The sequence below is a fragment of the Enhydra lutris genome, unplaced genomic scaffold, assembly GCF_002288905.1.
Source record: "Enhydra lutris kenyoni isolate GAN:26980312 unplaced genomic scaffold, ASM228890v2 scaffoldscaffold13, whole genome shotgun sequence".
In the NCBI taxonomy this organism is placed as follows: domain Eukaryota; kingdom Metazoa; phylum Chordata; class Mammalia; order Carnivora; family Mustelidae; genus Enhydra; species Enhydra lutris.
The window spans coordinates 50,889,870-50,906,915 of record NW_019154097.1 but is presented as its reverse complement, the minus strand read 5'-3'; the positions used below and the strand labels follow the sequence as shown (position 1 = coordinate 50,906,915).

Genomic DNA, 17,046 nt, shown 5'->3' with positions numbered 1-17,046 from the left:
GTCCTGGGAACACAAAAAACTAGGTGGCGAGATTTTTATATTTCTTTATTTCCTTTTTCCCCATGAACTGATGTGGTCAACAGTGATCATAGCATAGAAACTTCTGAGGTGTAGAGTTGGCTTAGGAATCCTTGTGAAGTCCTTTCTTATTTTAAAGCAATTTATTGTCCATCCATTAATTACTTCTTAATTATCACTCAGGTATGAAGTTTTACAGTTTTGTTGGCTGTCGCCAGACAAGAGGCCAGCGGCTGAGGACGTGCATAGACTGCTCACATACCTGCGGATGCAAAGCCAACGGGACTCGGAAGTCGACTTCGAACAGCAGTGGAATGCTCTTAAACCAAATACACATAGCAGAGACTCTTCAAGTAATGCCGCCTTCCCAATTCTTGACCATTTCGCCCGGGATCGGCTAGGCCGAGAGATGGAGGAGGTCCTCACCGTGACTGAGACCAGCCAGGGCCTGAGCTTCGAGTATGTCTGGGAGGCGGCTAAGCACGATCACTTTGACGAGCGCGGTCGGGGCGCCCCAGACGAAGCCTTGTCCTACACAAGCATCTTCTTCCCAGTTGAAGTGTTTGAGAGTTCACTTTCAGATCCCGGGCCAGGGAAACAGGATGACAGTGGCCAGGATGTCCCCCGTGGGGCCCCCGGAGTGGTTCCTGTGTTTGATGCCCACAACCTTTCTGTTGGAAGTGACTATTACATCCAGCTGGAAGAAAAAAGTGGTAGCAACTTGGAGCTCGATTACCCGCCCGCACTGCTCACAACGGAGATGGATAACCCAGAGAAGACCAGTGATGAGACGTCCCAGTTCCTGACACTCAAGAATCTTGAATTCGAGGAGTCCAGTACAGATGACGATTTCTTCCAAAGCAGTGCAGAGCCCAAAGATTCCAGCATCCCCGAGGACGTACATGTTCCCAGGGCCCCGGAGAGCCCATTCAACAGTATATTTAATGATCTGGACAAATCAGAGGATCTGCCCAGTCACCAAAAAATATTTGACTTAATGGAATTAAACGGAGTTCAAACGGACTTGAAGCCGACTGCTTTAAGTTCAAGTCTGGATCCCTCTAGAGAGTCAGTAACAACGTGCCACTTGGAGAAAGAAAAGCCCCGTAAGCTTTTTGACTGTGAGCCTCTATGCTTATCAGAAAACCTTTTGCACCAGGATAATTTTGATCCACTGACTGTTCAAGAATTGTCGGAAAACTTTTTATTTCTTCAAGAGAAAAACTTATTAAAAGACTCATTGTCTAGCAAAGAACATGTAAACGATCTTCAAACAGAACTTAAAAATGCTGGTTTTGCTGAAACAATATTAGAAACTCCACATAGAAATTCTTCAGACCCTGAAGTTAAGCTTGCTGAAAATAAACCAGACTTTTCTTTGTTGCAGGAAAACCTAAGCACAAAGGGTAAAGATACAGATGTCGTGTTGAAGGACAACACGTTGAACACCTCATCGCCGTCGTCCCCGGAAGTGCAGGTACCTCCTACCTCTCTCGAAACAGAAGGAACGCCTCACCATGTACCTCCAGATACGTTCCTAAAGCAGGGAGAACCCACATGTTCCGACGTCAGTGTCCACGAAGACTGTCTCTGTCAAGAAATCAGTCCAGACTCTGTGGCCATCACAGTTGTAGTTCCCTCAGCTGATGCCAAAGCACATGGCACTGGCGACAGGTCCCATGACTTGACCCATCAAGGTCAAGAGGCCTTGAGACTGACCAAAAGTGACTCGGTTCTCGTTGATGACGTTTTGTCCAATAAGGTGAGTATAGGAAGTAGTCTTCCAGAATTGAGACAGAACTTACAAAACCAGCCCCTTTCAGAAGACCATCACAGCAATAGTCTGCTGGAGAAAAACTCAGAAGCTGTGGAGACTTTGAGTCAGCTGCATTGTAAAGATGCTACAAAAGAGGGGGGCTTGGTGTCCGCCTTCTCCTCAGACTCAACCAGTCAAGACAGCCTTCTAGAAGACAGCTTGTCAACACCCATTCCGATTTCAGAGCAGTCTGTGGAGACCCCAGATTCTCTGGATTCTGTGGATGTCCATGAAGTTTTATTGGGTTCTTTAGGCTCTCACACGCCTCAGAAACTCTTGCCCCCCGATAAGCCTGCAGACAGTGGCTACGAGACAGAGAACTTGGAGTCCCCTGAATGGACTCTGCACCCTGCTGCTGACGGCACCTCAGCCTCAGAGGCGGCCACAGCGGGTGACGACAGTCATGGCAGTTTGCCTCCCAACCCGGTCATTGTCATCTCAGACACAGCCGATGGCCACAGAGGTACAGAAGTGGCCTTGCAGACTTTCGCAGCTGGCTCTCAGAGCTCATACCGAGACTCTGCTTACTTCTCAGATAACGACTCTGAGCCGGATAAGAAGTCAGAGGGGATCCCAGGACCCTCAGCCTCAGCCTTGGAACTGGTAACAGATCAGCCCCTGCCTGAGCCAGTCATCCAAGAGCAAAGTCCTGGCGCCAAGGACAGTCGCCTGGAAACCGGACAGCGCCAGCCAGACCTAAGTTGTCTACCTGCCTCGCAGGATGCCAGTTACCTGGGGTCGAGAGAAACTTCGGAACCGGCGGCAACTGATGTTTCCAAGCAGATGCCTCCTCCTGAAGACGAGGCTGGCAGTCCCTTGAGTTTATTGAACTCTGAGCTGAGCAGCGGTGAGGACTTTGAGGCACAAGAGGAGCGCTCCTGCACGCTCGCCTCCACTGGAACCAACACCAACGAGCTCCTCGCCTTCGCAAACTCCGCCCTCTGCTCCAGCAGCGCCTCAGACCTGACGGTGGAGAAGTCCTTGTGCGGCCATGCCGAGGGCCCCAAGCTGAAGGAGCCAGATATCGAAGGGAAATACCTGGGGAAACTCGGTGTGTCGGGCATGCTCGACCTCTCTGAGGACGGCATTGACGCAGACGAGGAAGATGAAAACAGTGACGACTCCGACGAGGACCTGCGGGCCTTCAACCTGCACAGCCTCAGCTCCGAGTCGGAGGACGAGACCGAGCACCCCGTGCCCGTGATCCTCAGCAACGAAGATGGGAGGCACTTACGGAGCCTGTTGAAACCCTCGGCCGCTGGTGCGGTTGATCAGCCCCCAGATGACTGGAAAAAAGAAAAGAAGGCAGTGACATTTTTTGATGATGTCACAGTCTATCTGTTTGACCAGGTACCTGTTAATCTCCAAACTGTTATATTAGAAAAATTCCAAGGTGTGTGAGGAAATCGAGTGTGCTTTGTTTTCCTGATTGCTGTTTTGAGGCCACCAACTGTTTTATGATTCCTCAAAAATAGGAATTGGGGGATCTGGGTTAGGCTTCCGTCCTCGGCTCAGGTCATGATTTCAGGGTTCTGAGATCGAGCCCCACATTGAGCTCCCTGCTCATAGGGAACTGCTCCCCCCCCGCCCCCCGCTTGTGTGCATGTGCATGTGCACTCTCTCTCCTTTGCTCTCAAATAAATAAAATAGGAAATTGGGGTTGGTCACAGTTCTGAGACCACAGTTCCAAACTGCACAAATGCAGTTTGGACAAAGAACTATTAAGTGAAGAGAAGGAGACCTGGATGCCCTTTCTGTGTTTGTTGGCAGAGTTCTACTGAAATTAGCTACTCTTCACAGACCAAGTTTGTATAACCCAGCAGCTGGCAGCAGTAGCCAGCACGCAGGTGCAGGCTGGAACAGTCCGTGGCTCACAGGTGGCTCAGGAGGTGCAGGCCACCCACGGTCCCTGTAGATCAGGACCAGGCAGCGGCAGAGTCTGAGACCCTCCCACCCTCCTGTGCCTCACTGAGCGCCGCTCTGTGAGCTCACACTTCAGCCTCTCTGCAAATGAAGGGCTGAAGATGCTCTCATATCTGTTAATTGATTTCTAGGCGAATTCGGTTACAGTCAGAGAGCACGTTTGGTTTGGTTTCGGTTCCTCTAACCTTACAGAGGTTTGTTTTAAGAGCCAGGCCAGGTCTGTCTTGGTGAATGTTCCCGTGTGTACTTGAAAGAATGTGCCTAAGGGATGCCTGGGGGGCTCATTTGGTTAAGCATCTGCCTTCAGCTCAGGTCATGACCCTGGAGAGCCTTCCTGCTCAGTGGGGAGCCAGCTTCTCCCTCTGACCCTCCCCCTGCTTGTGCGTTTGCACATGCTCTTTCTTTCTCCTCTCTCTCTCTCAAATAAATAAATAAATAGAATAGAATAAATAAATACAGCTTTAAAAAAGAAAAAAATCTTAAAAAAAGAAAGAATGTGCCCATCAGGTGTAGATGGTTGGTAGTGTTTGCTTCTTCTACGCTGCTGCTGATTTTCCTGTGTGCCCGGAGTTCCATCTGTGGCCAGAGAGAGAGAGAGAGAGAGAAGTGTTGAAGTCTCCAGCTGCAGTTGTGAATTTGACTCTCTCCTTCATTTCTGTTCATTTGTGCTTTCTCTGTTTTGTGGCTCTGTTGTTAGCTGCATGCACATTTAAGATCACCAGATCTTGCAAAGGTCGAATTCACCTGTTTGCTGTTCTGTAATGTCCTTCTGTATTCCTTTGTCCAATACTCAGGTAGCCTCTCCGGTTTTCCCTCCATTGGTATTTGCATGAGGTATCTTTCTTCGTCCTCATACTTTCAGTCTTATATCATTATGTTTGACGTTAGTTTCTTGTGAATAGCAAAGAGATTCTTATCTGCTCTGAAAAACTTCTCTTAATTGATGGTTTTAAGCCACTTTTAATAAAATTGGTCTTAATTGAATTTTGGTGTAGCATTTTGTTCACTGTTTCTCTTTGTTTCTCTGGTTCTTGCTTCCTTCTTGCTGCCTTCTTTGTGGTAATTTAAGCGTTTTTTAATATTAATCTTTGAATTTATCTATTGCATTTTTTACTGTGTATCTTCTCTCAGTATAGTTTTGTAGTGGTTTGGGGGATTACAATACACATAGTTTTTACAATCTACTTCGAGTCACCATATCAGGTGGGATGCAGAAACCTTATTACCATTGTCTGGTACAGTCTACTCACAAGCCCCATCACACAGTGCTCCTCATTTCACTCCCAGTGATCAAACATGTTTTAAGAAACTCAAGGAGAGACTGATAGGGTTCTTTCTGTTTGAAGAAATTTGTTTGGCCATTTTTTCCCTTTTTTTTTTTTTTTTAAAATCAAACCTACTGACAACAGATTATCTTCGTTTCCCTCATTCCTTAAGGATATTTTCTCTGAATATAGAATTCTGAATTGACCGTTCTCTTCTCTCAGTATTATGTCTGATTGCTGTCAGGACTTTTTTCTTTGGAAAATTTTTCTTCTTGGCAGTTGGATTATGGCCATGGATTTCTTTGAATTTACCCCGTTTCCAATTTGCTGAACATCTTGAATCTGTAGTCTTACGTCTCACCAAATTCAAGAACTTTTCAGCCATTACTTCCCTAAATGGGTCCCCTCCTGCTGGTACGCCAATGTCAGGCTGCTGTGTGTGGCCCATTGGCTCTTTCTTCAGTTTTCCTTACTGTGCAGATTGGCTCATTTCTGTTGCTCTCCTTCAAATGCATCCACTCTTTGTCATCTCGGTTCTGATATTAAGTCCATCTATGGGGTTTTTAGGTTTCGGCTGCCATATTTTTGTTTTGGAATTTGTATTTTGTTATGATTTTTATCATCTGTTCTTTTGCCAAGACTCTCATCTATTTATGTTCACTTCAAGAACATTTGCCCTTGCCTGTAGGAACGTTTTCATAACACCTTTTCAGAGAATCCCAACGTCTGTGTCGTCCTGGCATGGTATCTGTTGATCGTCGCCTTCCCTGTGAATTGAGGTTTTCTTGATTCTTTGTGTCCTGACTGATTTTAGATTGTATCCTTAGTGTGTGACATGACACCATCTTGTTTAGACTCTAAGGAAACCACGGATATATCTGTTCTAGCACGCATTTACCCATTGGGATTCAGGTCACAAGTTCTAACCGTCGTCCTGTGGATTGGGGTCACCCTTCCAAAGCTTTTGCTGTACTGTTTGAATCTGTCCTCTGCATGTCCTCCCCTGGCCAGGATGGGTCTTGGCAGTGGTCTGCCCTGCGGTTCAGTTCTTAGAGCTTTGGTGTGCTGTGGAGTCAGCTCTACCACGCGCAGCTCAGAGGTAGTTACAGCGGGAGCTCATAAACTTGATGGGGTCTTTTTCCTGAGCTCCTCCCTCTCCATGGTGGTCTTTTTCCTGAGCTCCTCCCTCTCCATGGTGTCCCTGGAAGCCCCCCGCCCTGTGCTCCAGCGAAAGAGCAGGGGCTTTCGTTAGCATGCCCTACTGCACGGTTTATGCCGCTGAGAAGCAATGGGCTTCTCCTCACCCTCTTGGGATCCCAGTTCCTTCTTTTTGAAGAGGGAGGTCACCTCCCTCAGGAAATAGGTGCCTGTCACCCCAGGATTGCTCAGGGCTAGGGAGCAAGAGAATGGAGGGGAAAAAATCTGGAATTCTCCCCTCGGCAGCCCCCGAGGGTCAGAATACCCCCTGCCTGCTTCAGAACCAGAACCAAAGGGCTTCTGGAGCTCTCTCTGTCACCCCAGTGGCCACTTTGGATCTCGAGCTGTGCTGGGTCCAGGCCCAGAGCCGTTGAGGCAGGGGCAGTGGGAGGACGGCACACCGTGGCTGCTTTGGTGTACTTTGAGTTCTGCCGTTCTTTCCCAGCTGGCTGCTACTGTTTACTTTCCGGAGGCCTCCAGCAGCTGCTGCGTGCGTTCTGCCCGGCTGCCAGAGCCGCTTCCGTGGGGGGAGACAGGGCTGTGCGTCTGTATTGCAGCTTGCCCAGGCCCGGAACCCACCCTGTGGGTCAGACATGGTGCCGGCCTGTCACGTGGACACCGGAGGGGGTCGCTCTCACCAGCTGGCTTTTGCAGATGGCAGTTTCTCTTTGACTTTTCAGGAGACCCCAACCAAAGAGCTGGGGCACTGCGGAGGAGATGCACACGGCCCAGAGCTGAACAGCCCGGCACCTTCTTCAGGCTCCCCCTACCTGAGCAGGTGCATAAATTCGGAAAGCTCAACTGATGAAGAAGGTATGTCACTTCATTGATGGGTTTAAAAAGAAACTAAAAAACAGTACAGTGTGAATTAAGGTGAACTTTTCGGAGGAAAATGTCATGGATTGTTTTAAATGGCTCTGTTTCGACCCCCACCCCTCCCTCGGGAGCAGCTATGCCATCTGTCAGGCCCAAGTCGGTTTTGGTTGATCTGTAGAGCACACCTGTGTTCTTGTCCCCACCTCCGGCACCCCCCCCCACCGTCCCACCCCAACTCTCTGTTCTTTATCATGAAATCATAAAAAGAGAACTGTTTTTATTTTCTCCTTTTAGGTGGAGGCTTTGAGTGGGATGATGACTTCTCCCCTGACCCTTTTATGTCGAAGACAACAAGTAATCTTCTTAGCTCCAAGCCTTCTCTTCAGACATCCAAGTACTTCTCGCCGCCTCCGCCGCCCCGGAGCGCGGAGCAGAGCTGGCCTCACACACCGCTGTATTCCAGATTCTCCATCTCTCCCGCCAACATCGCCAGCTTTTCTCTCACACACCTGACGGACTCGGACATCGAACAGGGAGGTGAGAGGAGGGCTGGGGGCCAGCCTGTGAGACCTTCCCTGCTAGACTTGCGTGCTTTTTAGCTTGATGCCTTCCTAGTGCAGAGTAGATGGTAAGAAAATTCTTCTATAAAGCCTTCACAGCCTCGAGAGCATGAGCCTTGAGGCCACGTCCTTCGTGTGTGGGCCTCTGTCCCTCCGCACACTGACTGCTACTTGAGCTGTTCCCTCCCAGCCCCTGTCGGGCGAGGCGGCCCCGGTGGCAGCATGGCTCCAGCGTGTCTGCCACCTTCTTTCCTCCTTTTTCCACTTTTGCCACAACTGCCCCCCCCCCCGCCCCACCCATCTTTGCTTCTTTTCCCCAGAGAGAAGCCGTTCTTAAAAACACTTGGCCGGAGAGACTGGGATTGAGCCCAGATGTGCTCTGGCTCTTCCCGGGGAGTATTGATTTTGCCATTAAGTCCTGGTCTTGTGTGATAGCAGAGGTCTGGGTGGGAAGTCACGGGCAAGGGCGCATTTGAAGTGGTATTATCTGAACATGTGGATCCTTTGTTCCCCATAACCAGATTGGAAGATAAATGTTAATAGGTACATTTTTTTGATTTGAAGTTTGCAGTTCAAATACTAACTATGAAATATAAAGAGCTTTCACTTGTGTTCGTGCTCTGTTTAATTGTGCCGATTAGATAATGCCCATTACCTAGGGATCTGTCAGAGATCGGGGCTGACTTTCTCCTGTGCCCTAAGCACGGACCCTGAGCCGCGTGCGAGCTGAGCAGATGTGTGTGCCGGGAGTGTGGCAGGTGCTGCTGTCCCAGGAAGCTCCGCGGCTCGCGCAGGTGGTGTGCAGCCCCACTCCCAGCTTCAGTTCCTCTTTCTGGAGGGCGGGTCAGAGGCTGTCCACACTATTTTTACCTGTGCCAATCACTTCACAAACCCACCTTTGCTTGTATTCCCTGAAATAGGAAGCAGTGAAGACGGAGAAAAGGATTAGGTGGACGCGGATGCGCTCCCAGGTCCTGGGCTGCTCCCCCAGGGCGGCATTCCTGTGCGGAGCCCAGCAGTGACATCCCCTCCACGTCGGCTGCAGCGGGCCCGGCCCAGGAGAGAGACTCAGGCGGCCAGGAGGGAGCTGCGTCGGCTCCGTGCCCACGGCAGGAAGCCCGGCCAGGGAGGCCCGGTGGCCACGCTCACGCACCAGAGGTGCTCGCGCCCTGGTCGTCCTTGGGGAGCGTCAACCCTGCTCCAGTGTGTGGGGAACTGTAGGCTCTGAGTTGTTTCTGGTTTCCATGTGGGGTGTTCTCTCACTGCACATCTGTGCATCCCTTCTGGGTGCGAGGGCCCAGAGGAGCACGATGGGAATGGGCACCAGTGAGCCATATTTATTATTTTTAAAGAAATCACTAATTGCTTTCTGTAATTGCACTGTGGATAAATGTTCTAAGAGTACCTGATATTGTACAGAATCTTAAATTATTCAAGGAAAATAAGGCAGGTCAAGCTGGTGCTATCCACTAGTTTGATTTCTTTCTCTGTTTTATAGTTTGTTTGCTCTGCATGGTACTTGTAAAGTTTAAATATTTTGAGTGTTCTGCTGTCTAGAGTTGTTGGAATTGTACATATGGTACTTTTTCGTAAATGATACATGATTCGAATGTTAGTGTTTTTTGTTCTTATAGGAAATATTTTTGATGAGTCCAAAAAGACTGCTTCGTTCTGTTTGACCGAATGAAACACACATTTGTCTCTTTCTATAACGCAGGTTCCTTGTAGCAGGTGAGGCTTCTCTGAGCAGCTGAGGGGTCTTGGAGCTCCTCCTTGTGATTCTCCCACCCCACTGCCCCATTTTTTTAAACCCTTCAGTAAAACTTGACAGGTGGTTCACCCCGGAACTCAGCTTCGGTGTCCTGCCCCCTCTCTGGGGAGCCGCAGGCCCTCCCTCTGTGCCGCGCTCTGCTGTGGCCCCTGTGCCACTTGCCCCCCAGGCCGGCTCTTCTGCTTGGTGTTTGGAAACACAGGCAGCTGTGGCTTTGGTGTCCTTGTAGCTCCTTCCTACAGACGGTGCCGAACTCTGAAGAGGAAGCTGCCCACACGGGGCTCTGCTTGCCGAGGACAGTCTGAGTTCATGCTGTTCGTGCACACTAGAGTTGAGCTTTCAAATAACGTCCGGAGGTGAATTTTCCTGGAAGAACTACTCTGTGTCATGGCCGGCTGCAGCTGGGCTCCATAACCGAGTAGATACACTACATCCCGTGGCCGGGAGGAGGGACGAGGGACAGTGGCAGAGCCTGCGCAGCCAGCACGTCCTCCTGCTTGGAACCCTGGGCAGCCACACGTGGCTGTCCCACCCAGACGCAGCCCTGGGACTCACCTGCACTGACCCTTCCCTTCCACATTAAGCACCATGTTCTCCCCTTGCCTTGAAAGGGACCGAGTGTGTCCAGCGTTGCCTCCTAATGTTGCCAGGAATAATGGGGTGTTCACGATAAAAAGCTGACCTCATTCTGCAGTCTGAGTTCTGCCTTGACATCAGGAAGTTTCCAGGGGCTAGAGCAGCGTGTGCTGAAGGAGGGTTGGCATGTTCGCCATGAAGCCGTGTATATCGGGGTCGGGCATCGGATCTGTGTCCACCACACGCTGGCCTTCACCCCAAATGTTTTCCGGTGCTGATTTGCTTCCCCAACTCCAGTGTAACACAGGTCCACTGGGGCTGCGTGATAGAAATCCCAGCGATGCTGGTCCTAGCGTGAGATGCAAGTGTATATTGGCTAGAGTTTACAAAGTGAATTATGACCTTTATTGTTCACTCCACTAACATTTTATATTAGCAATAACTTTCCAGAGCAAGAACTCAGAATGGAGAAAGAGCCTCCTTTACCCTCCACTTGGTGTGAGTGGGGAACACAGCCAGGAGAGTGGGGTCTTGGGATGTGCAGACTGAACAAGAAAAAGTTAATAGGGCGTTAGAAGGTGATTTTGCCAAAACTATCATAACTCTGAATTTCTTGCTATGAAGACTTCTTGAATTTCCTGAATTTTTACATCCATCGGTCTTTGTTGAGAGCTACAGGAGAGGTGATAATTAATACAAGTTTTTTCAAACTATAACAAGTTCAGATTTAATGACTAAAGTCAAGCAGATCCATAGAATATATAGTCTTCTTGTATAATCAGCCCGGGATAAATTTATTGCTATTCAGGGGCTATACCTTTTTCACTATGATTAAGGAGATTTTAACAACCTAATTCCCATTTTAATTTATTTTAGGTCTATCTTACTGTCATGAATAATTGCCAAAAGAAAGCATTTTATACATTGAGTTGGGGGGGGTGGGTTGGAGTAGTAAATCTTACTGTGGTGTTGCATGGTGGGGAAGATTTTATATTTATAATAAACACGTGAGTCAACAAGTTCTTTTGAAATCTCAAGCAATACATGGGAAACCAATTATGTAGATTAGAATTTTCAGCCCATCTTTGAGGTGTCAGCATGTGCTTTGTTGTTCAAGTCAGGTTTTTTGTGTTTTGTGTTTTTTGTTTTTTTTTGGTTTTTTGTTTGTTTGTTTGTTTTTGTTTTTTACTACGTTGGTTACCAACAGTGGGTTTTCACACGGAACTTGTTCTAAAAAGTTATGCAATGAAATGAATCAGTGTCATTCTCCAGATAATATTGGTGAGATGGATACTACCTGGTTCACAGTGGTATTTCCTGGCTGCCTTTGGAATCTATCAGGTTTTAATTAGTGCTACTCTGGTGGAGTTTACATATTTTAAATCCTATAATAAAAATAATCTGACCTTCATTTCCTTCTTAGCTAGATGTTAATTTGTGTTATCGAATGATCCTGTCATAAGCCAGAAAAAGAAATGTAAAAAAAATGATAAAGTGCTCCCCAAATCCTTCTGGAACTTGGACTGTGCATCTGGGTAAGAAGCCATTCATCTTAAGGGTGAAGCAGCTCCACAAAGCTGAATTGAAAACAGAGCATTCGTTCTATTTTTAAATGTACAGGTGATTGTTTCTAATGAAATGGATTTTATCTTAGAAAAGTCTTTGTATGTCTTGCTGCCATAAAACGCCTTTCAAAACCTCTCCCTGGTATTCATAGTTTCCATAGGGTACCTGTAGGGTCAGTGACTTACTGCATGTCTGTCCTGAGGGCCTGGGGCACAAGGGAGGCAGCTTCTGGTTTTACCCTACTCAGCCCATCGTTCGACAGTTCCGGAAGTGAACCCAGTGTTAGTCTCCAAACATTGGGCTTCGGTGATGGGTGCTTCAGAAGAGTAGCCTTATGAGAAGTAGCCTTAAAATAAGAATGGGTAACTCCGTGACCTCAGACTGCAGTCTCATAAACGATATTCCTAATAGCGGGGTTGGCTCCGGTTTTGGCTATTAACAAAGAAACTCCTCTTCAGTACACAGATAAATTCTGAAAGATGTGTAGACAGTATTGAATTACCAACAACCTGTTACCTGAATGGCTTGACCTAGGTTGTTCGGGCTCACACAAGTGCAGACAGACCTTACCAATGGGCCGTGCGTGCCTCCACTGTTGAATCCCTTCTCCAAGTGAGGACCCATGGGGGCAGTCACACCCACGCGGCTTCCCTGTTGTGCTTGACACAGTTGTGAGAGGTTCATGGCAATATCACTGCTAATGAACTTTCAGTTTAAATTGTGTACATTTTTAAATTGTAAGATTTTTACTGTATATTGATGCATAGTGTGATTCAATAAATTGCTTGTAATTTAAAAACTATTTAATATTCAAAATAAATATAGTTATATATTTATAAACCCTGTTGCTGCGTTTCTTCCCTGGGTTTTCCCCCTGCTTTATGAGGCCCAGGGTGGGTGACCTGGCACTGCCCTGTCCTGGGCAGTAGCAGCCAGTGGCCCTGGGTCATTCACTGCCCCGGTCCCTGGAGAAAGTGTGCCCTTTTCCATGGCCTACATCCCCCACACTCCCTAGGAGGCAAAAGTCTGCATAATCACTGGAAAATGGAACTTGCAAATATGCTTGTGCTTCCTCAAAGTGCATCTGTAATTGGAAGCCTTTACTGATGAGTTTCAGAAAGAGGCACTTTAATTTCTGATACACAACCTGTACCAAGCTGTGAGCCAAGAGGCTACTCAGCTCAGCACCAGCCTTTCTGTGCCTCTGTGGCCCTCCCTCCCCTGCCCCAGCCGCCAGCAGCGGACAGTAACAGCCTCCTACCAAGCAGGCCTGGCCCCTGACTTCTTCCATCACACTAACTCCCCTGAGACCCTTAAGGGCTAGATGGAGACCAGGAGCACCCCTGTGAGCCCCTCTAAGAAGTGCCAGATCAGCGTTGACCCTGATTCTGCTGGTCAATAGGGGCGGGGGGCCAGGCCCCCGCGGGACCTCAAGGCCCTGCAGGTGTGTCCCATCAGCCTGGAAAAACCTCTGAGCCAGAGGCTGCTTTAAACAACTTTTCACGCTCCTTTGAAGGGTAAGGAAACCGAGGTAGGCGGGCCGGCGATTAAGTAAAGCAGGTGGATGGAAGGCGGGTTTGAGCCCAAGCTGAGTGCACCTCTCGCCCCGCTGGAGACCTCGTGAGACCGATGACCACCACGTATGTCCCCGTGACCCGCGTTCAGCCGCCGAGCAGGCGCTCCGCGGGGCAGGGCTCCGCCCACTCGCCCCTGGACCTGCGCCCTGCGGAGTGCTGGCAGTCCTCCGTCGGCGGTGGGGGGGAGGCTCGGGAAGCCCCCGGAGCTTCAAAGGCTGCTGCCCCTTTGAGAAAGCATTGTTATTGCAAAATGGCTTTTCCGCCAACTCTCCGGGCTTCGGCTGGCGATGCCAGCCTTCACCTCAAGGCCAGGTGCAGCGGCCGGGCGCGGTCCCGGGGCTTCCCTCCGCGCCCGCGGGCTCGCAGACGCCTCAGTCTCCCACTCCGCCGAATGGGCTCCAGGCCGGGGCTCCGCGCGGCGGGCAGGCGGCGGTCGCCTGGAGTGCAGGGGCGCCGCCGGGCCCCCCTCCCACCGCCCGCAGGTGCGCCCCCGCCCCGCCCCGCCCCGCCCCGCCGCCGGGCAGGGAGACGCGCACACCGGCCCCGCCCCGGCCCCGCCCCGCGGGCTCATTTACATGCGGCCGCGGCCCCGCCCGGGGCGGCTAAAGCGACGTGTCCTTGTCCCCCGTGGGCAGCCCCGGCGCGTGCGGCTGCGGATCTCCAGGTAACTGGGGGTGGGGGATCCCGGTGGGGCCGAGGGGCGAGGACCGAGGGGCGGAACCTGGTGGGGTCAGCGTGGGGGGGGGCGGAAACGTAGGTGGGGGTGGGCCGTCCACGTAGTGGGACTGGGGGCTGTGTCAGGCTCTGGCCACTGTCGATCTCTGACCGCGGACAGCTGCCCCATGTCCTCAGCGGTTGTGGCCCCAATGTCTTCCCTGCATGTGTGACATCCAACGGTCAGCCGGTCAGTGAGGTGGCTGGAGTGGGCACCTGTCGATTAGGCGCAGGGGAGGCACAGCAACCTCTGGCAGACCTCCTCCCTGAGCTGGAGTCCTGCCACGTCTCTGGGTGGTCTGAGAAAAGTGCTGAAGGCCACCTAAGCCCAGGGGGCAATGAGGGGCAGGGGCCAGAGAATGGGCCCGGGATCAGCGCATGTGGAGTCAAGAGTGGACACCAGGTCAAAGAGAAGTGTGGGGGGTCGCTGTGAGGTCAAACGGGAATGGCGAGGGGCTTGGGGTGAGGGCTCCATGTGTGAGGGGGAAGGGGCCTGGGGTCACTGTGCACCACGTGGTCAGCTGCCACTGGACAGTGAGGGGGCCGCCGGGCATGGCTGCCCCGAGAGTCTGTTGGGCGTCCTAAGCGTCCACCAGCCTGCCATGTGACCACACAGTGGCCTGTGTTCTGGATTTCAGTTCCAAGGGCCTCCCTCAGAGCTACCACCTGTGGGGACAACCAGCCTGGAGCCATGAAGACCAAGAACCGGCCCCCCAGGCGCCGGGTGCCATCGCAGGACACAGAGGCCACTGCAGGGGAACGGTCCCCGGACAGGCCCCAGCAGGGGTCAGGGCCGGAGCTGGCCAAGGGTCTGCGGAGCAGGACGGCGCGGGCACAGGGGGCGCGGGCTGAGGCCGGGCGCCGGCGGCCGGGGCCCTCCGGAGCTGGTGGCCGGCGAGAGAGCAGCATCCAGCGGCGGCTGGAGAGCAACGAGCGTGAGCGGCAGCGCATGCACAAGCTGAACAACGCCTTCCAGGCACTGCGGGAGGTCATCCCGCACGTGCGGGCCGACAAGAAGCTCTCCAAGATCGAGACGCTCACTCTGGCCAAGAACTACATCAAGTCACTGACCTCTACCATCCTGACTATGTCCAGTGGTCGCCTCCCGGGCCTGGATGGGCCGGGCCCCAAGCTCTACCAGCACTATCAGCAGCAGCAGGCAGCTGGGGGCACCCTGGGGGCCACGGAGCCCCAGCCCGAGGGCCACCTGCACAGGTACTCCACACAGATCCACAGCTTCCGAGAGGGCTCCTAGCACCTGGCCTGGGGGGCAGTGGCCAGGCCCGCTCCCCCCAGCCCTGCTGCCTCCATGCCAAGAGCCCCAGATTGGTGGTGACAGCCCATGTGGACGTGGCCCCAGTGGCTCCATTTCCCTGAACACTCAGCTGCCTGTGTGGAGCACGTCCTGGCCTTCAGGGGACGAGACCAGTGAGCGGCCTGGTCTGGGCCATGGCTCCGGGAAGCATAAAGCCCAAACCTCCGCAGAGGTCCCAGGACCTGCTTTTTAATTGACTAGGGCCACAGTGGACAGGCCTTTGTAACTAAATTTTCTTCACTCCCAACTCCCTCCTGAGGCATGGGGAGATTCCAGGAAAAGGTCAGTTTTGGTAAGTTTCCCCAGTTCCTGCAGAGGCCCAGGCTCTGGAAGGGTCCTCCTCCAACCTCCAATATAGCCTCCTCATTCGGGGTAAACTGAGGCACTGAGCAAGCAAAGCCCTCGGCCACAGAGTGTGGCTAAGCCAAGATGACTGACTCGTGTAATTCAGCGTGTGTCAGGTAGAAACCCCAAAACCCCTAGAAATACTAATCCGCTTACTTCAAATTAATTCTAAAGGGACCTTGGCAGGGAGAGCGGTTGGGACCTTGTCCTCGCTCCTGCTGGGTGGGGGCTCCTGACTGTGGAGGGGCACGCGGCCTGGCACTGTGGGGCTGGGGACAGGTCTGGGAGGGAGGCTGGGAGGCACTGCCTCCCCTGAGCAGCCCACCTCCGTGTCCCACTCAGGTTTGCTGCTTGCTATCATACTGGTCACTGCTGGGGTCATGTCAGTGGCAGAGGGCGGTCTGACAGAAATTCAGGGTGTTCTTGGGCCCTGCTTAGAGTTGGGGTTCCCTGCAGGGCTCTCTGTGGGAAGGAGCCTGGGGTGGCAGGAGCTCCCCTCCCCAGCCTGGTGCTGCTCCTTCAAGGCGGGCCTGGGCAGTTTGGCAGGTCCCTGGCCGCCTCAGGCCAAGCTTCCTTCTGTAGCGACAGGCTTGGCGACTTTGCTCTCAACACCCCCTGGCATCTCTCCTCCCTCATCCCTGTGCCCACAGTCAGTATGGGGAGGGGACAGGACAAGCTTGGCAGCCTCAGGCAGGAACGGCAGTGACAGAGGCTGCGGCGAGGGTCAAGTTGGCCTGGCATATGAGGCCAGAGCTGTCCCCGAAGCCCCCGGGGACCAAGCCCCCCTCCTGGGTGGGGGCCAAGCAACATGGAAGCAGGGCTGCCACAGGGCTGTCGCCCTCCCAGCCCCAGGGGTCCCGGCCCCAACTGCTTCATCCCCTGCCAGGCCTGGCATCAGTATCAAGGACAGCACGCGGCAGCCCTCAGAGCAGCCATTAGCCACGTTGGTCCTCACTTTCCGGGTCCAACGCTGGCTGGACCCTCCCCAGGCCCCATGCTGGGCCCTTTGGAAGGCGGCCCCGGGAGGCGTGGTCTGGTCCTAGCCATCCTTCAGCACGGTCAGGTGGGGGCCCCCCCAGGTGCTCCTGGCCTGCCCCTCGAGGCGGCCCCTTGGAAAGGTCGGTGTTCAGGACATTCTGCTGATGGGAGCCGAGGTTGAGGGCCGCTTGGAGCTCTGGACTGATGGGGCTCACGCTCCCTGTGCGTGGCCCGGCCAGCTGGGATGCAACACAAGGCCCACAGAGCTCAGTGTACCCCCCGAACTTGCTGAAGGAACCCACAAACTGAGCTGAAAGCAGCGGGAGGGGCACCCAGCAGAGGCTCTGTCCGGGAGACTGCCTGACGACCAGGGGTGGTGGGAGGGTCTGTGGGTCCCCACCTTGCAGGTGACAGCTTTCAGAGCTCCTTCTGTCCCAAACTGGCACCTGCATCCACTTTGCTTTCCAGAGGGTGACCTGGGCCCAGATGTCCGGTCCTTCTTCCCCCTCGTGGCCAGAGGGCGTCTGCATACCCTGTGGCCATATCACAGAGGATGCTTAAAGGTCCCAGTCGAGCTTTGGGGTGTTAAATGGGGGGGGGGGAGGGAGA

At 52.5% G+C, this 17,046-nt stretch overlaps 2 protein-coding genes across 5 annotated transcripts in view; both read left to right on the top strand.

The window, feature by feature from the left end:
* LOC111146192 (lemur tyrosine kinase 2) overlaps nt 1-12,337 on the top strand; it is an 83,555-nt gene extending 71,218 nt beyond the window's left edge. For 2 of the 4 annotated variants that reach the window (XM_022501631.1, XM_022501632.1), the window contains exons 11-14: nt 202-3,184; nt 6,900-7,032; nt 7,330-7,572; nt 8,516-12,337. In XM_022501631.1, coding sequence (XP_022357339.1) covers nt 202-3,184; nt 6,900-7,032; nt 7,330-7,572; nt 8,516-8,544 — 3,388 coding nt within the window. In that variant the 3' untranslated portion in view covers nt 8,545-12,337. Of the gene's footprint in view, nt 1-201; nt 3,185-6,899; nt 7,033-7,329; nt 7,872-8,515 lie in introns of those variants that run through there. The other 2 variants (XM_022501630.1, XM_022501629.1) reach the window with 1 other exon arrangement.
* A 2,116-nt stretch (nt 12,338-14,453) lies between these two features.
* LOC111146020 (basic helix-loop-helix family member a15) lies at nt 14,454-17,023 on the top strand. The gene has a single exon (XM_022501386.1). The coding sequence runs from the start codon at nt 14,491-14,493 to the stop codon at nt 15,052-15,054; it is 564 nt and encodes a 187-aa protein (XP_022357094.1). The 5' UTR covers nt 14,454-14,490; the 3' UTR covers nt 15,055-17,023.
* Nucleotides 17,024-17,046: the final 23 nt, after the last annotated feature.